Source organism: Pseudorca crassidens, chromosome 19 (genome assembly GCF_039906515.1).
Source record: "Pseudorca crassidens isolate mPseCra1 chromosome 19, mPseCra1.hap1, whole genome shotgun sequence".
NCBI lineage: Eukaryota > Metazoa > Chordata > Mammalia > Artiodactyla > Delphinidae > Pseudorca > Pseudorca crassidens.
This window is the reverse complement of record NC_090314.1, coordinates 16985153-17011294: the sequence shown is the minus strand read 5'-3', so window position 1 is coordinate 17011294 and position 26142 is coordinate 16985153. Positions and strand designations below refer to the sequence as shown.

At 48.3% G+C, this 26142-nt stretch overlaps 1 protein-coding gene and 1 non-coding gene across 3 annotated transcripts; one reads left to right on the top strand and one right to left on the bottom strand.

The window, feature by feature from the left end:
* Positions 1–4351: 4351 nt before the first annotated feature.
* Positions 4352–9918, bottom strand: BHLHA9 (basic helix-loop-helix family member a9). Of its 2 annotated transcripts, none has more exons than XM_067714207.1 (2): positions 9605–9918; positions 4352–6497 (listed from the first exon to the last, which is right to left on the bottom strand). In XM_067714207.1, exon 2 carries the CDS (start codon positions 5524–5526, stop codon positions 4852–4854), a length of 675 nt encoding a protein of 224 aa, XP_067570308.1. In that variant the 5' UTR covers positions 5527–6497; positions 9605–9918; the 3' UTR covers positions 4352–4851. The 2 variants fall into 2 exon arrangements, with proteins under 2 accessions (XP_067570308.1, XP_067570309.1); XM_067714208.1 differs by having other exon boundaries at positions 4352–6359.
* An 11090-nt stretch (positions 9919–21008) lies between these two features.
* Positions 21009–21115, top strand: LOC137213702 (U6 spliceosomal RNA). Its single transcript, XR_010938325.1, has one exon. It is a non-coding gene; the product is annotated as a U6 spliceosomal RNA (small nuclear RNA).
* The last annotated feature ends 5027 nt before the right edge of the window (positions 21116–26142 follow it).

Genomic DNA, 26142 nt, shown 5'->3' with positions numbered 1-26142 from the left:
CGGCCTCCCCACTCCGCCCCAATTGAGGTCTTCGATGGAGGCCCACGGGCCACGTTCATCATGCAAAGTGGGTTTGGCCTGCACAGTGTTGGCTCAACAGTGTTGTTAAAAAATCCATTTCACAGACTTTTAACATGAAGATCTGGGAACCCTGGGCCCATTTTCTGCAGAGCAGCAAGCAGCTGGGCCCGCTGCAGCCTTCAGAAGGGAGGGCGCTGAGCTCCGACTCCGACTCCGCCCTCACACCGCCCGCGGGCCTCAGGTGGCGGCCTGCGCTGTGAGCGCCTGCAGCTACACAGGTGTATCGGCCTTTCTGTTCTGCTGCAGGCTGGCCTCGCTGTTCTCTAGTGTGGATGCAGGGAACTGAAGAAAGTCACTCCCCTCTCTGTGCCCCCTCCCTGATGGGCTGTGACGTCTTGGAGCGGGCAGGTGTGACCCCAGCTCCCTCGCCCAGGGCCTGACTTGCAGTGATGGCTGGCTGGATGAACCAGAGGAAGATGAAGACGCCAATAAAATGCCCAGGGTGTGTCCACACCGACGCTAAGTCCACCTCTGCCTGTCTCACCCTTGGTACACCCCGGGTGTGAAGGATGCTGAGGTGTAAACAGTGGAGTGGAAAGTGGACAGGGTGGACAGGGAAGCAAACCTCAGAAGGGTAGGTAAGTTCGAGCTTAATCCAAGGAGAAGAGGTAAAAAGCCCCCCTATACCTGTACCCATGGCCTTTTTTGTTCAGCCGTGCGGAGCTTAATTCCCCGACCACGGATCGAACCCATGCCCCCTGCAGTGGAAGCGTGGAGTCCTAACCACTGGACTGCCAGGGAATTCCCCCCAAGGCCCTTTTTATCCCCAGCATCGCCTTGGGTGTCAGGAAACCATATGGGGCTGACAAGGCAGGAGTAATTAAGAAAACCCCACTTCTCACTGAGGCCTGCCTGGGCCCAGCTCCACTGCTCCAGGCAGCCTTCTGGTGTCTGCACACACATACACACATACGTGCAAAGTGTGAGCAAAACTTGATGTGGTCATGCACCCATCAGCAAGCACCCCAGTTTCACATCCAGGGAGGTGGGGTCCCTCCAAAGGAATCCTTGCTGTCTGTGCTCAAAACATTTCCCTACTCCTCTTTGGAAGGTGCCCTAAGGAAACAAAACTTTCACCTTTTAAAAACAATTATCAAGAACCTAATGGAGGGACTTCCCAGGCAGTCCAGTGGTTAAGACTTTGCCTTCCCAGAAACAGAGACACAGATGTAGAGAACAAACATATGGACGCCAAGAGGGGAAAGTGTGTGTGGTGGTGGTGGGATGAATTGGGAGATTGGGATTGACATATATACACTAATATGTATAAAATGGATAACTAGTAAGAACCTAATGTATTAAAAAATTACAAACAAAATAAAGATTAAAAAAAAAAAAAGACCTTGCCTTCCAATGCAGGTGAGGGTTCGATCCCTGGATGGGGAGCTAAGATCCCACATGCCTGGTGGCCAAAAAAACCAAAACATAAAACAGAAGCAATATTGTAACAAATTCAATAAAGACTTTAAAAATGGTTCACATCAAAAAAAAATCTTTACAAAAAAAAACAAAAACCCTAATGGATACTAACCCTGTTACATCCTCCCAAATTCTCTCAAGGTCTGTTCCTGCACCTACCTGCTTGTCCACACTTATAATCAGCAGGCACAGACCAGTTTGTGATCCGCTCCCCGAACTCACCATAACTAGCATCCTGTCACAACACTAGAGAATGCTTTGCCCGTGCCTCTATGGTTGGGCATCTGTGTTGTTTCAAAATCTTTCATCGATAGGTACAGTGCCGATGGGACTGCTTTTTGCAAATTTGTTTTTGCTTTTGGATTACTCCCTTGGGGTATTTTTACTGCGATTTTGCCAAATTGTTCTCTACCAAAAAGGGAACAGACACACAGTACAAGTAGAAATCTGTAAATGTGCCCTTTTCTCCATATCCCTGACAACACTGGGTCTTACAATTATTTACTTTGCTGGCATGTCTCATTCATTATGCTGTAAAGCTGCTAAAAGTGCTGTAAATTGTTATTATTTTCTGCCCTTTCAAAGTGAACCCTCTCTCTGCTTTGAACACTATTTGAGGGATCTGTTGGGATTAACCTTATAGATACATAATTTCTGTCTTTAGGTATCAGTCGTTCATATCTTTTGGCCATAACTTTTAGCAGCTCTCTCTTATATGTGTTTTCTCTTTCCAGAACTTTCCTTTTTATATTCATTCAGTGCCTCTCCTTGTATTATTTTTCTCAATATTTGAATAAACCTATGTGGCCTTGGTTGATAACTTCCATTTCTTTAACAATCACAGATTTATCTTCTTTCCACAGCAGATCAGTTATCTTGGAGAATGGATATGGTCTTAGGAAGCAGATTAAAAAACTCAAGCAAGAGTTCCAGAAAACCTGGAAGGCACATAATTAAAGGTATTCTGGCCTAGCATCCCCTAAAGAATCAGGGAGAGGAGGGGGTACCTGTTAGGTCAATACATACACATATGCACACACACACATTCACAGATCTACACATCTCTGTAAGCATGCACAAAGTGTGTACATGTTAAAAGACCTGAGAATGCCAGGCAAATACTTACCATCTTGGAAATATGCAGATGTGTGCACTCAAACAAACAGCCCTGATGAAACAATGTTCATAACTAACGTGCTGGGGGCTTTAGTTTATAAAACACCTTCCCATGCATTCTCTCCTCATAACAACCCTGTGAATAGAACTTGTCTTAATAGCTTCCATGCAGTGAGTGCTTTGTGGGCCAGGCACTGTGCTAAGTGCCTTAAATGCATTCTCTCCTTTAGTCTGCACAACAGTCTATGATGTAAGTACTTATTTCAGCCCATTGTACGGATGGAAGTACCTAGGCTCAAAGCCCTGGGGGCGCCCTCGACGGGGAAGAACGTCGTTTCTTTCCATCCTGGAACTTTGGAAAGCGGGACTTGATGGTCATTTTATTATGTTTCCAGAGAATAGAAACCTGAGGCGGAAGCAAGGTGGAAGCATTGTCCAGGCTGGTCTGTCATAAAATTATAATATGCAAACAGTACTAAGTTGTTGAACACCTTCTCATTGCCAGAAACTGTACCTTAGAACGAATGTTAATGCTCACAGCCACCCTGAGGTGGAATCATCTGTGTCAGAGGTGAGGCACTAGAGGCTTAGAGAGGTTAAGTGGTCACACATGTAGTCAGTGGCAGAACAGAGATTGGCTCCCAGGCCGGTCTGGCTCTTTCCTTTCCGCTCTTAGACTGTGACACTGCCTCTCCCTTATAGGGCAGGCTCAGCGGGCAGGCCTGGGGCCAGAGTCCCACATTTTGCTCCTAGCTAGGCCCCAAGACCCCTCTGCCCCAGAGTCAAAGCCTTCCCGTGATCTGTATCTACCTGCCCTGTGAAATTTGGAGCCCTGAGGCCTGTGGACCTGATGCCAAGTGTGCCAGCCAGTGTCTCACTTGCAGAAAGCAAAGACACCTGTAATCAGGACGGTGAGCCTCATCTCAGCTGTTCTGGGGACACTTCACTCCTCCCTGGGTGACTATAGGCATCTCTCCAGCTTCTGTGGGGTCCCCCATTCTGAGCTGCATAACTCCCCCCACCCCAAGCTGGCAAGAGCCCAGCTCTCCAAGGAGACCAGAAAGCCCTCAGGCCTCCCCTGGCACACCTGGGTCCTCACCCCAGCAAGCAGCACCTGCAACATCAGCCGGGTCAGCCCAAGTGAGACCGGACACGAGCCCGGAGTGCTCACCTTAGATGCAGAGCAGCTCTCCAGACTTCTCTGGGGGGGCTGGCTGTCCCGCCCACTTCCTCAGCAGCCTTGGCCCGAGGCCCATCTTCCTGGATTCCAAGTCTGCCCCTCATCACAGAGGCCCTGGCTGCACTGGCCCACTCTTCCCTGGGAGCTCCATCCGCCCATAGCTTGGGGTACAGGCAGGACTTACCCCCCAATCCTTGGCCCTGGCCTCAGCTTCCTTCCCTGAGACTGGCCCAGACTCCGCCCTCATTGCCACCATCTCTGTGGCTCACTGCAGACAGCAGCTCTGCCGGGGGGCCAGAGAGGAGGCTGACCACATCCTTAGCCTCCCAGTCCCGCCTCCTGTCTCCAGATAATGTCTTCTCCCGCAGTGCCCCTCACAATGCTCCGTCACACCTGGGGTCTCACCAGGAACCAGTGTCTTCAAGTACCTACCTGTGGGCCTCACTCAGTCCAGGGCCCAACATTCCAGGGTGAGCCTCCAGGCCTCAAGCCCCTCAGGCCTTCTTGCCACCCTGGGCTACTGGGCCCAATAGAGTCCTGGTAGCAGACAGAGACCATAGCTTCTCCTTTTTATTTAGCTGCTCCTGATGGCCTCTCCCGGATCACAGACTTGGGGCCTCAGCACAGGCAGGGGGAGGGGACCCCACACTGTGCCGTCAGACCACACCAGCTGCCACCCACACTCCCACATACCATCACCCCCCTGTCCAAAAGTCCCCATTCTCCTAACAAACAGCAGGACTTAGAGGCACAGGGATGCAAAAGTCACTTTCCAAGAAGAGTTCATCGAGTCCAAAGGTTAAGAACCCAGCAGGATCCTGCTCCTTTTGGAGCTGCCAACCCTGGCTGGGATTGGGGGGGGGGGGGGGTTAAGGGGTGCAGCCCCGGGCTCCAGAGTTCCTTCCCACTGGCAAAGCGCCTCCTTTCCCCCTCTGGCCTCAGCCCATTCAGCTATGCCCAGGATGATTTTATAATCTTCCCTTCTGTAGTCATCAGGTCATTGGCTCCTCCCAGGCCGGCCTTCCTCCAGGCCCGCGGGTGCTCTCGGCGCCGGGTCAGGAGTGCTGGTAGCCCAGCCCGGGGCCCGCTCGCAGGTGGTCCCGCGGCCAGGCAGAGGGAGCCCCGAGACTTCGGCGCCAGCTTCCCGCGGAGGCCTGGGCCACGCCCCGCGCCTCCGCCACCGCCCTGGCCTGTCCCAGGGGCGTGTGCAGGAAGCACGAGGCGCAGCGCGGCGCGAAGGGCCCGGCGGGCAGCGGCGCAGGCTGCGGCGGGCTGGAGCCCGCGTCCGCCGCGTCCCCAGCGCGCGCGGCCTGGCCGTAGCACTCCAGGTGCCCGCAGGGCCAGCGGGGCGCGGGGCTGGCGCGCAGCACGAGGGAGAGCGCCGAGATGCGGTGGATGGCCCTGCGCAGCGTGGCGATCTTGGAGAGCCTCTTGCCGCCCAGGTCGTGCCGCAGCGCGCGGCGCAGCGCGTTGAAGGCCTCGTTGTAGTCCAGGATGCGCTTGCGCTCTCGCACGTTGGCCGCCATGCGCCGCGCTTTCGACCGCACCGGCCGGCTGCGCTTTCTGCTGCCCACCACCTCCTCTGCCTCGCCCAGGTCGCGGGGACTGCTGTTCTCTCTCAGCACCCCAAAATCCTTCCCGGCCTCCAGGCAAGAGCTCCCCAAGTCCTGGGCAGAGCCTTCGTCCCCCTTCAGGCCCCTGAGGCCTGGTCCCGGCGCGCCTCGGTGCATGGCCGCCTCCCGGGCCTTGGCGCCCCGGCTCCGGCTCACAAGCCTGACAGTCCACCTTCCGAGCGTTGACTCCTGCAGTCTGGACACTCCCGGGACAGGCCCTCTGGCTGGGCTTTATGGCACCACGTGGCTCTCCGCCCTCCCCATCCATCCATCTCCCTCCTCCTGCTTTATTACCTGCCTCCAGGTAGGTTGGTGAGGGAGGAACCCAGAGGAAGGAAGCAAGGAAGGGAGGACGCATGCAGATTCTTGTAGGAAGGGATCAGATGGGCAGCCGGGCCACGCCCAGGGCAGTGCTCCAGCCGCGGGGAGAGGTTGCCCTGCTTCACTCCAGGGCCTCTCTGGCGTGGCTAGGTTCCACCTTCTTCCTCCCGACCCCAAAAAGAGTGCCACATTTGGCCTCCGGGCAGGAGAGCTGATAGGTGCACAGAAGGGCCCCAGTTTTGTAGCTGAGTGTGTTTAAAGAACCTTGAAAGTTTTGTCAAGTCCTGTGGGCAACCACGGGGCTGTCACAGAGGAAAGCATGACTGTTCCAGCGGGACCGATAAGGGAGGAGCAGATCAGCTAGAGCAGGGCCTGCAGATGAGATGGACCGGGAACTTCTGGCTTTCTCAGCTCCCAGAGTGAGGCTGGCTGTGATTCTGAATTTGGATTTTGCTTGGGCCTTAACTCACCTCCTATCTCTCTTTACCTCCCTCTTCCGCAGGCAGAGCTGGGCTGAGTGCTGACTCAGAGGGTGATGGTGATTGTCTGGTGGCCCCCTGGCTCCCCTTGTGGTACCCATCAGGGCATCTTTTGGAGTCCAGAGTCCTTGAGCAGCTCAAGACACAGCACTGTGGGGAGGTGGAAGGGTAAGCTGGGACGAAGTGAGAGAGTGGCATAGACATACATACACTACCAAACGTAAACTAGAGAGCTAGTGGGAAGCAGCCGCATAGCACAGGGAGATCAGCTCGGTGCTTTGTGACCACCTAGAGGGGTGGGATAGGGAGGGTGGGAGGGAGATGCAAGAGGGAAGAGATATGAGGACATATGTTTATGTATAACTGATTCACTTTGTTATAAAGCAGAAACTAACACACCATTGTAAAGCAGTTACACTCCGATAAAGATGTTAAAAACAAACAAAAAAAGACACAGCACTGCCATGTTATGAACTCAGTGAACCCACTCACCACCCCCCACCCCACGGATTTTTTAATTTTACACAGGGTATCAGAAAAAGAATAATGCTTAGTCCTAGAGAAAGACTCCCCCCGCAATGGAATTTCCAGCATCCACAAGTAAGTTGTATGGAGCACCAAGGTCAATATCATTCCCAGCCACAATCCAAATGCCTCCAAAATGCCAAGACTGTGTGATCAGCTGGGATGGATATGGAGTTCACATCCATCTCGCCAAACAGCAGACTAACAACCCCATTACTTCAAACTGTGAATTGCTCTATGGAGAAAAAGAATAGGGCTGTTCTTTGGTTTTATTTTCTGCCTTGCCTACTAGACTGTAAGCACCCTAAGGACACTGTATTTCTAGGGCTCTAGTCCCCAAATCTGCAATGTCTGTGAAATTTAAAAGTGAATGGAAGCAGCTACAGCTGGATGTTTTCACCTCTCAAGCCGTTTCCCACCGTCCCTAGAAACCACAGACACACAATCATACAGAAATGCAGGCCTCAAGCAGGATTCTACCCTGAGCCTGAGCCTCACAGCAATCCTATAGGGAAGGCTCTATTTTTATAATACCCATTTTACAGACTGGAAACTTGAGACTGAGAGAGTTAAGTAATCTGCGCCAAGTCAGAGGGCTGAACTGTTGCTGAGCCAGGATTTCAAATCAGGTAGCGTGGCTCCTATTTGAAGACCTAACCCCTAACACAGCACAGAGCTCCTAACCCCTCTGTGCTGGGCCTGCGTTCTGGGCTCAGTGAGCACTTCTCCACCCCCAGTGCGGACAGCCTCCACCGACCACCTGTAGGTAATAGAGGCCTTGCATCTGCCCTTTGAAACAACAGTCATCGAGATAGTCAAATAGTTTCAACTGCGTGTGAAAATAAAAAGCTTGGCTGCTGTAGAGAAGACTGGGAAGGTGGGGGGGGGGAAGGAGGGTCCTCCAAATGGAGACAGACCAGCAGGAAAAATATAGAGAATCTGCGCTGGAAGCTAGGAGCAGTCCGAAGCAGCCCAACTGCCTGCCTCCTGGGACGGAGATTCGCTACCTGGGATTTCCTTGGCTAATTCTAACTCTGTCCCCAGCTGAACTGACGGCTGCTGGACCCCAGGGGGAGCCTCAGAGAGCAGAAGTGACAGGCCAGTGCCCACTTGCCAACCTGACCCTCCACTGCAGGTAAGCCAGGGCCCTGTAAGCCAGGACTAGCCTGAGGGGACTCGGGATCAGCCTGCAGCCACCTGCACGCACGTGTTGGAAAGGCCTTAGGCCTCTGCCTGCTGGAGATGTGGATTGAGTTCAGTGGCCTGCAGTGGGTCACCAGCCCCGGCTGCTTGCCAACATTTCATCTGTGAAGCCAGCCCCGAACCCTCCCCTTCTGTGCTTTACCCCACCTTAGCATGTAGCAGATCATATTATGCTTCTTTTCCCATGTATTTATATGTCTTTTTTTAAAAATTGAAGTGTAGTTGATTTACAGTGTTGTGTTAGGTGTACAGCACAGTGATTCAGATATATATATGTATGTACATGTATGAATATATATATATATATAAGAATATATATATATTCTTTTCAGATTCTTTTATAGGTTATTACAAAATATTGAGTATAGTTCCCTGTGCTATACAGTAGGTCCTTGTTGGTTATCTACATATCGTATTCAATACTTCTATGTTCATGCTGGATCCACATCCAGGTCGCTTCTATATTCCCAGTACCTAGCACAGTGCCTGGTACATAGTGGATGCAAGGAGATATTTGCTGAATATTGAATAAATGGTGCCATCCCTGATATTAAGATATTCACGAGGGCTTCCCTGGTGGCACAGTGGTTAAGAATCCGCCTGCCAATGCAGGGGACACGGGTTCGAGCCCTGGTCCGGGAAGATCCCACATGCCACGGAGCAACTAAGCCCGTGTGTCACAACTACTGAGTCTGTGCTCTAGAGCCCACGAGCCACAACTACTGAGCCCGTGCCCCACAGCTACTGAAGCCCACCCTCCTAGAGTCTGTGCTCTGCAACAAGAGAAGCCACCACAATGAGAAGCCCGCGCACCGCAATGAAGAGTAGCCCCTGTTTGCCACTGCTAGAGAAAGCCCGCGTGTAGCAACAAAGACCCAACGCAGCCAAAAAAAAAAAAAAAAAAAAAGATATTCACGAAACTCTGGAAACTCCACACTGGTCTGATCAAACAAGCTCTATATTCAAATCTGGTAAACAGTTATTGAACATGTACTAAATACCAGGCCCAGTGCTATAGGCTGTCATGTGTGTTGACAGCCATGAACACGTATATTAAGTATATAGAAGCTCCATGGGACTTCCCTGGCAGTCCAGTGGTTAGGACTCCGCGCTTCCACTGCAGGGGGCATGGGTTCAATCCCTGGTCAGGGAACTAAGATCCCACATGCCATGCGGTGTGGCAAAAAAAAAAAAAGTATATAGCTCCATATTAAAATAGAAGGAAGTAAACCTTGCAGCCAAAAAGAAATGCCATAGAATTCCCCACCCCACCCCCAGTCACCTGGGGGGAATTTGATAATTGCCAAAGCTGTTATTGCCAAATTATTTGATAATTGCCAAAGCGCCCCCGCCCCACTCGGCCCCCTTCCCACGAATCCCTGGAATCCGAGGGGACCCGTGTGATCCCCGGCTGCGACCCCCGGGGCGTGCAGCTCGCGGGGGCCTCGAGCGGGGTTGGGCCGACTTCAAAGGCCGGCGGCGGGGCAGGCATTTCCGCGGCATCTGCAGCGGCGGCCCGTCCCTCCCGCCGCGCGGCTGGAATCCGCCCCCGCGGGGAGCGCCACTTCTCCCGGCCGGGCCGCCAGGAGGCGGGCGCAGGGAGGAGGGGCCGCGCTCGTGATTTAGGGCCGGGAGATTCCGCTGACGGCCGCGAAGGTACCTATTACCTCTCGGCGGGGCTTGGATTTCAGAAATTCCTGCTCTTCCCCGGGAAGTTCCGGCGTCGCTCCCCCGAGGGAAGACAGAACTCCCACCTTGGAGAGAAAGCCGAGATCCAGGGACGGGCCTTCCAGAGAAACCGAGTCCAGGGCGTCCTGAGAACCCCGTCATCTCCGGAGAGCTGGCCTCCAGAAAGGCCCACAGCCTCCCTTCTCTCCCAGACCGGGATCCTCAGCGTTCAACTTAGAGAGAAACTTGGCGTGGGGGAAATGTGGAATCTGGCAGTTCTGGGCTCAGTTTCAGGCTCTGTGCCTTCATTCAACAAAAATGTGATGACTGCTTCCTGTTCTAGTTACTGGTGCAGAGTAGTGAATTAAACAGGCAAAAAGCTGGCCTCACGGAAGTCATATTCAAGTGCAGAGAGCAAATAATAAGGAAAATAAGTAATTTATGTAGTAAATAAGTACTATTAGAATATATTAGAAAGTGATAAATGGTACAGAAAAGATAAAATCAGAAAAGATAGAAAGTGGAGAATGTGGGGGTGGGAGGGGTCAGGGAAAGCCCACCTGAGAAGGTGACATCTGAGTAAGGACTTGAATGAGACAAGGTATTTTTGTGGCTATCTTGAGGAAGAGCTTCCAGGCAGCAGGAACAGCATGTGCAAAGGCCCTGAGGCAGGAGCTTGTCTAAAAGTTCCAGGGGCAGCAAGGTGGCCAGTGGGGCTGGGGCGGAGCAAGAGGTGAGCTCCAGCTGGTGACATGGTTGCACAGTCTACTGCAATATCTTGCACTTTTACTTGGCAAGAGATGGGAAGCCATTAAATAATTCCATCCCCTCACTTCATGAGTCTTAAATACAAAAGAAAACCCATTAGCTTTCTCTTTCTCTGACTGCTGGATGAGTATTCCATAAGCCATCATAGTATGATGAGGAAAATACAGTAAATTGGCCAAACCATGATATGAGAAAGCAGGGGGTGATGGGAGATGAAGCTGGGGGTTTACTAGGCATCATGCCCAAAAGCTTGGATTTCATCCTGTAGATAACTGGGTACCACAGAAGGATATTAAGTTAAGGAACGACACAGTCATGTTTGGATGGTAGCTAGAGCTCCTTCAAACAGTGTGGAGAAGGGATCTAAGGCAAACTCCAGTTAAGATACTGTAAAGATCCAGGTGAGAGCGGAGTGCCCTGAGTTATGCAGGTGGTTGTGAGAGAGGTGGGCTGGAGTCCACACCTGTGTGGAAAGTAGAACTGGCACATGGGGGTGGCCAGCTGGAGGTAGCAGATGATGAAAAGGAAAGTGTTACCATCTCCATATCCTCCTTCAAGAATCTGAGGCCTGAGATTTCTGGGCAGCCCCTAGTGATGGGCTCTCTGAAATGCAGAGTCCTACTCTGGATGTGGGAGGAGGCTCAGGAAGGACAGAGAGTTGATGGCCTTCTGGTCACTTCTTCCCAGGGGCTGGGAGACCTGGGGCACGTGGGGCTTGCAGTGAATGTTTTTTTGTTGTCATTGTTGTTTGCAGCATTTTAATAGTCTGTCTGTCTAGGGGAGGGACGCCTCCATGGTGGGGCTCTGGGTGGGAAAGACTCCTGGCAGCTAGGACAGACAGGAGTCTAGGTACTTGACTCCTTGACTTGAATACGGAGCAGGTGTCCCAGAGAAACAGGCTCTTGGGGAGAAATTGCCTGTACTGGGCCAGTAGCTTCCAGTGTCCTGTGGGGGCATCCTCAGGAGCTTCCTGGCTGGGCTGTGGTTCCAGCCACCCAGTTTCCTATAATTCTAACGAGTTTCCCAAGCTTAATCCCATTCAATTTTCTACCGATCCTGTGAGCTATCTCAGAGCTGCCCAGCAACTTCCTCTTCCTCTTAAGTGAACCAAGTTGGGTTTTGTTATTTATGACCCAAATCCTGACACTCTAGAGCAGAGAGGAAGTAACTGCCCTGTTGCTGCTCTCTTACTTCCAAATCAGTCCCTGTACTACCCTACCATTTACCAGCTTTGAGACCTGGGGCAGGTAACTTAACCTCTCTGAGCCTCAGTTTCCTCAGCTCTAAAATGGATTGGTAACTGCCTCACAACCGGAAGGCCCTTGGTGCAACGCCTGGCAAACTTCATAATATTTAGTTATTGTGTTATTTTTATCCTGTTTCTGGCAGACTTACTCAGCATCCCAGGGGTACTTTCTTCCAAGCTTATGTAATATCCCTTTCCCCTGCCCCTACTCCCGGCCCACAAAGTAACATCGCTCAGTCAGGCATCTCCTGACTGCTTGCTCCTTCTTGGTCTAAAGCTAGAATGTTTCTTGGACCTTCCCCTACACTCACCTCTGCTGTGCCTATAACAGTGAACAACAGAGTGGATGTTTGGGCTCTGGAATAAGACCATCATTTATTAACTGTATAACCTTGGGTAAAATGCTTAATTAACCTCTCTGAGCCTCAGTTTCCTTATCTGTGAAATGGGGATATGCAATAATACTGCTTCATCAGATTAGTTGCAAGGATTAAATAAAACAGCGTGCTATGCTCTCATAAGAGGTCCTGGCTCCTCTGAGGTGCTCTAACTTTCTCATCCTCCTGCGGCTCTGCTCCCTTCCCCAGGCAGCCTGGCACTGCAGCTGTAAATCATCCAGAAGCCAAGAGCACCCTCCTCCCTCCCACCCCGGTACCAAACTCCTCATCACCTCCACCCACTAATGACCTGGTGATTGGCTTCTCATTAAAGCAATGACAAAGAGGCCTCTGTGCTTTTAGCTGGGGTCTAATCAGCCATAGATCTGCCCCAGGGTCAGTCAGGGGTGAAGGAGGAATTCTGGTTCCTGGGGCCTGGCTTGGCGTTGAGGGAGGGCTCTGTCTTCCTGTCTCCTGGGAGAGGCAACCACTGGCCTGAACTGGAATTCTCGGGACAGGGTCCTGCTATTGTGGGGAGGAGAAACTGGGCTCCTACTCAGTGCCCAGGAGACTGAGAGCCTTGTGTGGTCTGCTTTCCTGAGATGCAATTTTCTCATCTGTCAAGTGGGAATAATAAATGATAATACCTACCTCGTGGGGTTGGTGTGAAAATAGACATAAATAAATCAAATGTACATTTCTAAAACTTTGTGGTTGTCAACAAATGGTAGCCATTATCGTTGTGATTGCTTTCATTATTATTGGATTTTTATTTTAATTTTTATTGGAAACCAAATGCCAATTTTTCCACCTCCATTTGGTGAATAGTTTATTCTGTCTCCAGTGATTCATAATGCCACATCTCTATAATGCCACCTCCAGCCATCTCTGTTTAATGCCTGTCTGATCTGGCAATCCCTTGGCCTCATTGCTCATTTTCATAATTTTCTTGAGTATTCTTGGCTCTTTACACTTCCATGGGAATTTTAGAACCCCTTTGTTTAATTTAATCATCCATATGATTATTCTTCTGTGATTCTTTTCATATCTCTTCTATGTATATTTGTTTCTCAAGGTGGCTTCCCTCATGGTGGCAAAATGGCTGCAGGAGTTCTAGGAATCACGTACATACTCCATCATGCACAAAAGGGGAAGAGACTCACCCAGGTAGGCCGCTTCTCAAACCCTGACCCATAGAAACTGTGAAGTAATAAATGCTCATTGTTGTTTTAAGCCAATATGTTTTGAGGTAATTTGTTACATAGCAATAGATAATGAATACAGCAGTTATACCATTTCCCAGCCTTTCCTGCAGTTGACTGAGTTCTCCTCTTAATATGAGCTTGAGTGATGTGTGTCACTGCCAGGCCTGTCCATGATAACTTCCCATGTGCAGCCTCCACACTCCTTCCCCTTCCTCCTGGATCAAAGACTCAGGGCAGCCATGGGAGCCGCAAGCTAAAGATGATAGAGCCAAAGGGTAGAAGGAGCCAGGCCCTTCATCGCCTGGAGGAGAGCTGCCCAGGAAAACTGCCTGACCGGGAACACCCACAGTGAATGATTACACAAGTGAGAAATAAACTTTTATGTTAAAGCCTTTGAGATTTGGGGATTTATCTCCTACAGCATTTAATATCATCATTTTTTAAGGTTTTTTTTTTTTTTGATGTGGACCATTTTTAAAGTCTTTATTGAATTTGTTACACTATTGCTTCTGTTTTATGTTTTGGTTTTTTGGCCATGAGGCATGTGGGATCTTAGCTCCCCAACCAGGCATCAGACCCGCACCCCCTGCATTGGAAGGCGAAGTCTTAACCACTGGACCACCAGGGAAGTCCCTAATACCTTCTTTTTAAAAAATTTTTTTTGTTTTTGGCTGCGTAGGGTCTTTGTTGCTGTGTGTGGGCTTTCTCTAGTTGTGGTGAGCGGAGGCTACTCTTCGTTGCGGTGCGCGGGCTTCTCATTGCGGTGGCTTCTCTTGTTGCGGAGTGCCGGCTCTAGGCATGCGGGCTTCAGTAGTTGTGGCTCGCGGGCTCTAGAGCACAGGCTCAGTAGTTGTGGCGCATGGGCTTAGGTGCTCTATGGCATGTGGGATCTTCCCGGATTAGGGATCGAACCCATGTCCCCTGCGTTGGCAGGTGGATTCTTAACCACTGCACCACCAGGGAAGTCCCCCTAATATCATCTTAATTAATACACTTTTCATATAGCATTTTACAGATCTTTTTTTAATACAATCAATGTTCATTTAAATGTGCTCATATATTTACTAATTTCTTTGCTCTTCATTACTTCCTGCATCTCAGACATTCCATGTGGAATCTTTTTTTTTCCCTGCCTGAATTATGTCCTTCAGAATTTCCTCCAGTGAAAGCCCACTGGTGATGACTTGCCTTTATTTCTCCTATACAAGTCTTGTCGGTTCTGCTTTTTAAAGTCACTTTGAAACTATGATGTTGTCTTCTTACTTTCATTACTATGGATGAGATGTCAGCTTCAGAGTAACTGTTGCTCCTTTGACGGTAATTTTTTTTCCAGATTGGTTTTGAAATCTTTTCATTGTTTTTGGTTCCTGATATTTCACTATGACACATTTAAGTGTGTGGGTTTAAAAAATATGTATCTTCTAGGATTTGTTGGGCTTCTTGAATTTGTGGTTTGATACTTCTCAGATGGGTAAATTTCCTCACACTTTGTCTTTTCAAATACTGCTTCTGTTGCACGTTCTTTTTTCTTTTCTTATGGTTCTTCAATCACATAGGATAGACTTTCTCACCGTCTCCTTCACATCTATTCTCACTTTTGCTTTAGTCTACAGATACTTTTTAAAGCCATTTCCATAAGCTTCAGTTTAATTTGATTAGCTATTGCTATTATGCTTAAATTTTATTTATATGTAAATGTATTAGTTTAGTACCGTTGTCATTTCAACAAGGCCCTCAGAATTCGGGATCCTCTCTGGTCTCCTGTCCTCCCACCCCTCCCACCCCTGTCACCCCCGCCCTTCCAGGCTCCCCTAGACTTGCCCAGACACAGGACTCAGCCCGCCCCGCCATAAATCAGGCCCTGCAGACCCTGGGTCTGTAATTAACAAGCCGAAGTGGGCGGGTCTGGGTGACCCCGCCCACCCCGTCCCAGGGGCTTCCTGCTCCCGCAGTCCTCCCCAGAAGGGGGAGGGAGGGCGCAGGAAGGTGTGTGTGGGGGTCTCTCACACCCCTCTAATTTATCGCCCTCTGTGTGAAGGAGATTTACGAGCTACGAGACCGGGAGCAGGTACTGTGAGGAAGGGGTGGAGGGGGCGGCGACGGGGGGACCCAGGGGCTAGGCGAGGAGGCAGGTGGTCCACCCGCCTAAATCCTGCAGGGTGGCCGTGCGCGTCCTGCCACAATTCATGGTCCCCAGGTCCTGGCGCCTCCCTCACCAGGGTCTCCCAGGGCCAGGCTCTGAGCTGGGGGTTCCACGTGCTTACTGATTCTTGACGACATCCTGCAGGTTCTGGTATCTGTTGCCCTGTTTTTCAGATGAGAAAACGAAATCTCAGAGACTTCCTTTGCCCTGACTCCAAAGCTTCAGTTCTGTCTATTGTTCCATCCTCAATTACTTCTTGGGGGTCGATATGAAAATTTTCCTACAATTTAGCTGTATCATTCCCCCATAAAGGAAAGAGCCACCTGCTTGGTGTGGGTCAGGGAAGTGGGGAGAGGGAGCAGACATTCTCCAGGCACTGCAGAGGCCTAGCTTAGCTTCAGGACAGCTCTTTGCTGTGACCATTTTTATGCCCAGTTCACAGAAATGGAAGGAGTTTGCAGCTTTGCCAAATTTATTGACGCAGGATCCTTTTCTCACAGAGCATCTCCCAGGGCAAGCTTTCCAGCACACACACCTGTTGAAAAATTGTTAATTGGTTGATTGTTAACTGAAACGAAGCAGGAGTAGGGCTACACTCCATAGGAAGGATCTTCAGATAACCTCCTTTACCTCTCTCAGACTCCATTTATTCCTCTGTAGATGGGATAATAATAACCACTACCTCAGAGGTGATTTGTGAGGATTAAATGAGACACGCTTGGAACATCACACGACACACAGTAGGTCCTCAGTAATGGTGGTCGTGTCCTCTGCTTTGCTGGCGCTTCCTGGAGGGAGGAGGCAAGTAAAAGACATTAGCTCTGAGACACATAGCTAAATTCTTGCTCTTCAAAGGTGTTCCTTTGGGCTAGTTCAAAGAGTTTATCGTCCTTCAGATATGGCTGGCTCAAAAAGAACGTTTTACTCTTGGAATCAGAGAGAAAATTGGGAGATCTAGGACCGGGTGTGAAAAAGTTGGGCGGTGTCTTGGCGCCCTCTGCTGGTCAAGTAGTGGAACTCCAAGGAGACGGTCCAGCTAGGCCTCTAGGCCTGCGGCCCAAGGTTCTGCCTTTTGGGGCAACACAAATCTGTGACGTGAGAGGAAATTGCTCTTTTCTGCCTCTGGTCAGCTTCCTCTTGCACTCCTCTCACGGGCTCTCCAAACTTTTGCCACTTGCAACCCACAGTTTTTCCACAGGCCCTCTCTCAGCAGATAGCCCACCCTCACCTCTTGTGTCGTAAAGGAAAAACTGAGGCCATCAGGTGGAAACCCTCAACTTCCTGCCGAAGGCCTACAAAAATATCTGTCTAAAAAAAAAAAAAAAAAAAAAAAGTCTGTCTGCACCCACCTGCGCCTCCTTTCCTCCTGCCGTCTGAAGCTAATTCCCCTCCTGGGGAATAGATAAAATAGATAACTGATGAGCACCTACTGTATAGCTCAGGGAACTTTACTCAGTGCTCTGTGGTGACCTAAATGGGAAGGAAATTCAAAAAGAGAGGGGTTATATGCATATGTATAGCTGACTCACTTTTCTGTACTAGTGGAAACTAACACAGCATTGTAAAGCAACTATACCTCAATAAAAATTAATTAAAAAGTAAAAAATAAAATAATTCCCTGCTGGGCTGGGAAGCCCCTCCCCTCCCATCTCTTACAAAACCTACACTTTGTCCCTCGCTCTCCTGTATTTTTAAAAATTTTTTTTGAAATAGACTATCTTTTAAAAATAATTCTAGATTTACAGAAAAATTGAGAGGATAGTACAGAGAATTTCCATATGCTCTGCACCCAGTTTTCTTTATTATTAACCTCTTACCAGGTACATTTGTTACAATTAATGAACCCATATTGATACATTATTATTATTAACTAAAGTCCACAGTTTATTCATATTTCCTTAATTTCCTAATGTTCCTTATCTGTTCCAGGATCCCATCCTGGATACCACATCACATTTATTTGGTGGGATTTCAAGTTATTTGGAATTCTTCTGCACCGGAGAGTTGTCTCTTCTCTCCTATTCATTCATTCATTCATTCATTCATTCATTCATTCATTTCATTGTGGGCTCATCAATATTTATCTTGTAAAATTTAATATAACTTTGGTTTAATACTACTTTATTTTGTTGCTTATTTTGTTGCTTATTTATTTTGTTGCTTTATTTTGTTTCTCTCTCAAATATTTTTAACTTCTTCCTTCTCTGGTGTCAGACACATAGGGATATTATGAAGGCTTGTTCCATGATATTTATCGCAGCACTATTTCAAATAGCAAATATGGGAAATAACCTAAATGTCTATCAGTTGGGTTAGAATGATTAAATGAGTTTTGGGTGTAACCATTTTATGAAATACTAGGTAGCTCCCCCCAACTCCCTGTCACTTTCTTTCAGTGAAATAGATCTTTGTATACACCTGCGTGGAAAAATATAGTGATTAGGGCCACGGGCTCTGGAGACAGGCTGAGTTCAAATTTTGGTATGGCCTTGGGCAAGTTACTTAACCTCTCTGAGCATCAACTTTTTTAATCCACAAAATGGTGATTACAAAAAAAAAAAGGTAATTACAAGAGAATCTCTTTTGTGGGATTGTTGTGAGAATTAAATAATACATGGAAAGTGCCCAGAACTATGCCTGGCACATGGTAAGCTTCAATAAATGTTCATTATTATTGGTATTATTATGGAAAGATCTCCAAGACATTGTGTTGAGTAAAAGGGGCAAGTTGAAGAAAAATACTTAAAGCATATTACCATATGGTACACGTATTCATTACATAATAATAGGTAACACCATATGCATATAAAATGTGACACTGGATCAAGTCTATTCCATATGAGGGGGAAAAGTCTCCCTCTGGCTGGCATCTCCTGCCATGTATGCTCCTAGAGGGAATAGTTTCTATTTATATCTCTTTATCCCAGCAACTGGGAGAACTGTGGGACAGTAATAGTAATAAAACTAGCTAACATTTATTACTCTTGGCTCTTGCCATGAGCCAGACCCTGTGCTAAGCTCATTTTATGGATTCTTTCATTTATTTCTCCCAAAAAGCCTATGCAGTAGTTGCTACTATTACCTCCATTTCACAGATGGGGAAAGTGAGGCCTAGAGAGGTTTAGAGCTAGCTAGCAAGCAGTGGAGCCAGGATTCAAACCCAGGCAGTTAGACCTTCCATAATCCTTTACCTAGATTCCCCAATTTTTAGCATGTTGTCCCATTTGCATTATTATTCATTTGCTCTTTATATATGTATATATTTATGTTTTTTTCCTCCTGAACAATTCGAAAGTTACAGACATCCTATCCTGCTCCTTTTACCCCTAAAGACTTCCACGTGTATTTCCTACGAACAAAGACATTCTCTTACGTAACCTGAGTACGATTGTCAAAATAATCAATACTATTATCTAATCTACAGTCCATATGCAGATTTGTCAATTGCCTCATGAATGTCCTTTTGAGCTCTGTATTTTTCCCCCCTGGTCCGTGCATTGCCTTTGGTTGTCATGTCTTTTTAGCCTCCTTTAACTCGGGGCAGCCTTTCCCTGTCAGAGGCCTCACTCTCAATCCCCATGTCACAGGGGTGAAGCTTAGCAGAGCAGGCATGGCACCTTTGTTTATTCGGGAAGTGCTACAGAAATTTTCAAAGCAATGACTATCTCACTTATGCAAATAAAATTGAGTCCCAGGTCTACAAGACTCAGACTGATGGGTCTTTTCCTAAGAACAGAAAAACTCCCCCCTGTGCATGAAGTTGAGGCCAGCAGATATCATCAGAGGTATGCAAACTGCCTCAGAATTAGGGGTCTAGTGGTTGAGGGAAAGGCAAAGAGAAGTCTTCACAGGCTGCTGAAACCTGGCAAGCATTGGGGGCACCTGTGAGAGGTGGAAAGTCAAGCCTTTCCTCATCCCCACCAAGGCTATGTGGTCTCTGACTCTCTTGCCTGAAGCTGTTCCGGCGTCAAGGGGCCAAAGAGCCTTCGAGAGAGGCGTGAACTGCATCCACAAAGGAATTGCTGCTCCAGACCGCCACCTTCACCCACAGAGGAGCTGGTGGGGGTTTCTGGTTGTTTTCCTGACACCCATTCCCTCTTCTCCCACCAAAATGATCTTAATTTTCTGTTAGAGGTTCACTGCTCTTTCATTCTCAGCACACTGGGTGGGATCCCGTCAGGAGGTCTCATCCTCTTGGCCATAGTACATGGTTCAGGTGTGGGCAGTTGCCAGCCAAAGGCAATAAGATACCCAGAGAGGTTTGCTGGAGCTTCCAAGAATCTCAAGCCTCCATCGTCCTGTGTGGAAATTGCCTGAGTAGACTCACCTGCTGGATAGGCAAGAGCCTGGCTCCAGCTCTGGGGGATGGTTATTTCCATCTGGCAAACCATGGGGGAGAGCAGGCCTGAGAATGGAGCTAGCATCAAGGAAGGAGAGCCAGGAAGGTTGGTAAGAGAAAACCCAGGTTCCTGGTCACGTTATTTGAAGACTAGATCAAGCCAGATTTAAAAATCTACCCACACTGTTCGGTTACGTGAGCCAAAATAGTCTCTTTATTATTTAAGTAGTGCCTTTAGATGGAATTGTTGTTTGTAATGTGAAGAGTCCTAATGAATACAGATGGTCAGATTCCATTGATTCTATTTAATGGGTATTTCTTGATCATCAGGCTTTTCATGAGGGGCTGGGGAAATGCAAAGATAAACAAGAGGGGGTCCTGTCCTTAAAGAGCCCCTTTTCAGTCTGGAGAAGAGGACGAGGGAAGAGAAGGATGGCTTGAACTTGAACCCTGCCTCTGAAATGCAAATATTCCTCCGAGGAGTTCACACAGCTCCTATAATCAATTAATAGACTCACCCTAAGCAGCCCAGCTATGAAAGCCCATCTCTGGATATTGCTGGAGACGCTGCTGGAGAGAATTAACACCTGATAGTTTTGCTCTAAGCATTTGGGATTGAGTAAGTCAATGTGTCCATCAGGGAAATAGCAGCCGATGAAAACCCAAATCCCACATCGTTCAATGTGGTCAGCAAGGCTTTACTTTCGATTTTCAAGAACGAGGCGCCAATTTTGCACCTAAAAGCTGCCCAATCTGACCTTGCTAAACAGCAAAATGAAGAGCATCCTTACACAACTGATAAAATAAAGGCAGTTAGGTTACAAGACAAACTGTCATTACAGATGAACCCAGCTTGGTCTTTTAATTTTTTTGGTTGTGCCATGGGCCATGTGGGATCTTATTTCCCCGACCGGGGATCGAACGCACGTCCCCTGCATTGGAAGCGCGGTCTTAACCACTGGACCACCAGGGAAGTCCTCAGGCTTGATGTTTTTAAAAAATCAAAGTTTTCGGGTTTCCCTGGTGGCGCAGTGGTTGAGAGTCTGCCTGCCAGTGCAGGGGACACGGGTTCGTGCCCCGGTCCGGGAAGATCCCACATGCCGTGGAGCAGCTGGGCCCGTGAGCCATGGCTGCTGAGCCTGCGTGTCCAGAGCCTGTGCTCCGCAACGGGAGAGGCCACGACAGTGAGAGGCCCGCGTACCGCAAAAAAAAAAAAAGAAATCAAAGTTTTCAAGAAAAATTCCAGCTCTGCAAGCCCAGATGTTTCTGTATCCTAGAAACATCCTAAAGAATGAAGAGATACGACCCAAAATGAATGCTATCAAATGCTCCCTTTGGCAGCACATCTGCTAAAATTGGAAAAATACAGAGGAGATGAACAGGGCCCCTGTGCAAGGATGAGACCCAAATTCCTGAAGCATCTCATATTTTTCAGGTACACTCATCACACACACAAAACAGTGACTGTGTGAGGAGATGTATGTTAATTAACTTCACTGTAGTCATTTCACTATGTATATCAAATCACCATGTTGGACCCCTTAAATATATACAATTTTTATTTATTGAATAAAATTTATAAAGAGAGAAAGAAAAGAGTCATCACCATAAAAACAACCAAACAACGAAACAAAATGCTATCAAGATAACCTTCCTCTCACTGGAAGACACAAGATAGTGTAAAGTAGTTGCTGGAATCCCTAAGCATTACAAGGTTCTCCTCCTGTTTCTGGTGAATTCACAGCAGTGAAAAATGAATATTTTGCCTTTTTTTTTTTTTTTAATTTTCTTTCTTTAAGGCAGCCTGTTATCTGGGATCAAATAAGAACCTGAGTAGGAAAAGAGGCCAGACCCAGGGAGGTGCCTTGTGGTCAGGCACCCCAGAGAAACAGAACCAATAGGAAATTGTGATATTGTGATTTATAATAAGAAGTATGTAGTTGGTGTTCATCCCCATTCCTGGCACAAAGCCCCTAAAACCCTTGGAATTTCCTAAGTGATGAGAGTTATAAACATGTCTACTGTTGTATTAATGAGGTGACTATTAGACTGTATCTTAGGATGGGGGCTGGTTGCCAGGAGAACCAACCATGTGATTAGAGTATTGGAACTTTCAGTCCCCAGTTCCTCTGGGGAGGGGAGAGGGGCTGGAAGTTGAACGCATTGCCAATGGCCAGTGATTTAATCAATCATAACTCTGTAATGAAGCCTCCATCAAACCCCAAATGGTTGGGTTCAGAGAGCTTCCAGGATGGTGAACACATGGAGATTTGGAGAGAGTGGCACACCGTGCCCTTTGCCCATACCTTTCCCTATGCATCTCTTCTTCCTGGCTGTTCCTGAGTTCTAGGCAATAAGCCAGTACTATAGTAAGTAAAATGTTTCAGAGTTCTGTGAACAGCTCTAGCAAATTAATTGAACCTTAGGAGGGTCATTGGAACCTACAGTCTATAGCCAGTCAGTCAGAAGCACAGGTGACAACCTAGACTTTTGATTGGCATCTGAAGTGGCGGGGCGGGGGGTACAGCCTTATAGGACTGAGCCCTTAACCTGTGGGAGCTGATGCTACCTCCAAGTAAATAGTATCAGAATTCAGCTAGTGTCAGAGAATTTTTTGGTGTGTGGGAAAAGGCCACATGTCAAAACTGGGTGCAGAATTGGAGTTTCTGGTGCAGAAAACTGTGTTGGGTATGGAGGAAGCTGGGTCAGGTTGACTGGAGACAAAAGGACCAGCAAAGGCAAAAGATACTGCACCAGTTCAGGCAAAAGATAATGGATAATGGAGGCCTGAATTAGAGGTGGAGCAGTAGGGTGGATGGGGAAGAGGGAGTAGATTTTTAAATAGACAAGACTTGGTGCTCGATTGGATGAAAGGAGTGAAAAAAGGGGAAAGTCTAGAATGACTCCAAGGTTTCTGGCTCAAGCAACTTAAGTTGTCAAGGAATTGCCTGAAATAGGCAACTTTGGAGGAGGAACGAGTCTTGAGAAGAAAATGAGCTTAGTTTTGGAAACGTTGACGTTGGGGTGATTGTGGGACATCCAAGTGGAGATATTCACAACAGGCAGAGGGTTAAAGAAGCGCGAAGCCCGAGGGAGAGGTGAGTGTGGGGATATAGACTGGAGAGTCAGCAGCACATGCTGGTGGCCCTTAACACCAGGTGAAATTGCCCAGGGGAAACGTGTAGAGTGAGAACAGCGGTGAGTCATTAAGAACGTTAAAGTAGTGGGTGGTAAAGAGGACCCTCAAAGGAAGCTGAAGATGGAGGTCAGAGAGGTGGAGAGGAAACCACGAGAGAAGATTCATGGAAACCAGTGAGTAGCACATTTCAAGAAGGTAGCCACGGTCGTGAGCTAGAGGCTCTGGAGAAGTCAAGTAAGATGATTAACCGTCGGGTACCGGCTGGATTCTGAGGTTGTTTCAAGATACAAGGAAGGGACTTAATTTACCTTAGGACAGTGGTTCTCAAACCTTAGCGTGCATCAGAATCCCCCAGAGGGCTTGTTTAGAACATGCCTGCCTTCCAGAATTTCTGATTCAGTAGGTCTGGGGCAGGGCCTGAAAATGTGCATTTCTAACAAGTTCCCAGGTGGTCCTCATGCTGCCGTCTCAGGACCACACTGTGAGAACTACCGCCTTCAGCGTTACCATCCTCAGGGAAGTGAGGTAGCAGGGACGCCTTCATGGCAGCCACACAGTGACCCAGGGACACAGGGAGAACTAGGACACTGGCTCGTTGGAATTCCAGTCATGGAGGAGGTTCTGGTCTAACAGAGGGTTGAGAAGACAGGCCCCCTCTGCACAGAGTGAGGCCAGTTTCCCTCCCGGCAGCCATACCTGAGAGGGCATCACCCTTACGAAGGGCAACTTGGCAACAGCTATCAACGTAGCACTTGTATATTCCCTTTGACCCAGCAATCCTACTTTTGTGTAAAATAAGAATATAAATGTTTATATATAAATATATGTACATACTTGCATTTGCATAAAGAAATTCTTTTTTTTTTTTTTTGCATGAAAAAAATTCTTGAAGGATAAATGAGAAATAATAGTGGTTTCAGAGACTGGGGTGGGGTAGGACTGGACGGATGGAGAACAGAAGTGGGAGATAAACATTTTACTGAATACTCTTATGCTTTTTTTAAAAAGCATTTGGACCATGTGACTCTATTATCTTTTTAAAATAGACTTTATTTTTTAGAACAGTTTTAGATGCACAGCAACACTGAGCAGAAGATACAGAGATTTCCCATATGCCCCCTGCCCCAGCACATGCACAGCTTCCCCATTATCCACATCCCCCTTCACAGTGGTGCCTTTGTTACAGTCGCTGAACCAACACTGACACATCATTACCACCCAAAGTCCACAGTTCACATTAGGCTTCATCCTTGGCTTTGTATATCCCATGGGTTTGGTTAAATATATGATGACATGTACCCACCATTATAGTATACAGAGTAGCTTCACTGCCCTAAAACCCTCTGTGCTCTGCCTGTTCATCCCTCCTCCCTCCACCCCCTTCCCCTGGCAACCAAGTGTTAATCTTTTTTTTTTTTTTTGCGGTAGGCGGGCCTCTCACTGTTGTGGCCGCTCCCGTTGCGGAGCGCTCCGGACGCGCAGGCTCAGCGGCCATGGCTCACGGGCCCAGCCGCTCCGCAGCATGTGGGATCTTCCCGGACCGGGGCACGAACCCGTGTCCCCTGCATCGGCAGGCGGACTCTCAACCACTGCGCCACCAGGGAAGCCCTGTTCATCTTTTTAAAACTTAAAAAGTGTTTATTATTCAAAGAAATAGACTAATATCTTCAGTCCTGCTGCCTGGGTTTGGCTCTCCTCCCTACCATGGCTGTGTAACCTGTGGCACATGGATTAACTTGCTTAAGCCTCTGTTTTCTTATCTGTAAAGTGGAGGTGCTAATAGTATCTATGTTGTAAGACTGCTGAAAGATAATCTAAAATTTGAGAAGCATTCAGCCGGGCACCTGGCACTTAGTAAACACAGATCCAGGTACATACCGTGGTTATCATCTGTCATCTTGTCATCTCTGTGGAGGCTGCCTTTCATCGTCCCAGTGTGCATCTCACATTCATCCCTCCAGAGAAAATCTGATTGGGTGACGTTGTCGTTATCCAATATGGAGCATCTCTGTTAGACAGACTCTTACAGACCCATATCATGGGTGGTTGGTCATTTTGATGTCCAGCCTATCCATAGCCACTTTGGGCTTGGGCCCCACCCCCAGACTAAACCACTGGCACCAGAAGCATAGTCCAGTGACATGACACAAGACAGAACAAGAACTGCCCCCCACCAATGTAACCAATTTCCTCAGAGGAGGGCTCTGGGGGTAGCAGGCACTCAGAACTCTTTGGCTTGTGCAGTACAGTTGGTTAGGAAAGGAAAAGAATCCAGAAAGAGCCTGGAAGAAAATGAGGGGGGACTTCCCTGGCGGTCCAGTGGCTAAGACTATGTGCTCCCAGTGCAGGGGGCCCGGGGTTCGATCCCTGGTCAGGGAACTAGGTCCCACATGCCACAACTAAAGATCCCACATGCCGCAACTAAGACCCAGCACAGCCAAATAAATAAATAATTTTTTTTTAATGAGGGAACAAGGGATTAAAAACTCTATTATTATTGGTTTGGGGTTGTTGGGAGGATTAATGGAATCAATCCACATACAGTATTTCTCGAAGTGCTGGGTGAGCTGTAAGCACTCAGTATATGGTAGCCTTGAGGATGGCAGTGATGATGGTGGTGATGACGATTATGACTGTTGTCAGGTCTGTTTGAGGCTGAAGAACAGGTACAGGTAGAATGATGGGGAGAGGGAGATAAAGGACGGATTGTACTCAAGAGAAAGGCCATTAGGGTTTAAGGTTTCAAAGCAGGAGTAGCTCCTGGGGATGTAACAGCCCAAGCCGAGGTCCTAAGAGTGGCCGTGTGACATGCATACACCTGGCAGCTCCTTCCTCCCTGCACCTACACATAGACTGAGTGTCCAAGATCTGTATTCTCCTAGGGTCTCACGCAGTGCCCACTCCTCCTGCCTCGGATCCATGGGGAGTGCTCTGCCACTACCTGATGCCTTTTCAGAGGTACCCAATTCTCTCCCCTCCTAGGACTTCAGAAAGGGGCCAGTGTTTGAGGTCCTCCTGCCTGCAGAGCCACTGGATGGCACGTACTGGCAACTGGTGTGAGCTTGGGCTGCAGGGGAGGTTCCAGAACAGGAGACTATTTATAGCCTGGCACAGATGCCCAGTTCCCAGCTAAGGGAGGGGGCGTGGTAGATGGGAAGCAATCGTGCTTCCATCGTTTATTATTTTATTAACCACTTAGGAGACTGTATGCAGTGAGCATCACCTGGTTTCATCTCTAGTTTTCCTGTTTGCGATTCCTTCCTGCTTTTTACCTCAAGAACAACATTCTTCCCCAGGGGCCAAAGAGGGGCCAGGGAGAA

Coding starts and splice junctions, on each gene's coding strand:
- BHLHA9 (XM_067714207.1), bottom strand. CDS start 5,526: ATGCACCGAGGCGCGCCGGGACCAGGCCTCAGGGGCCTGAAGGGGGAC.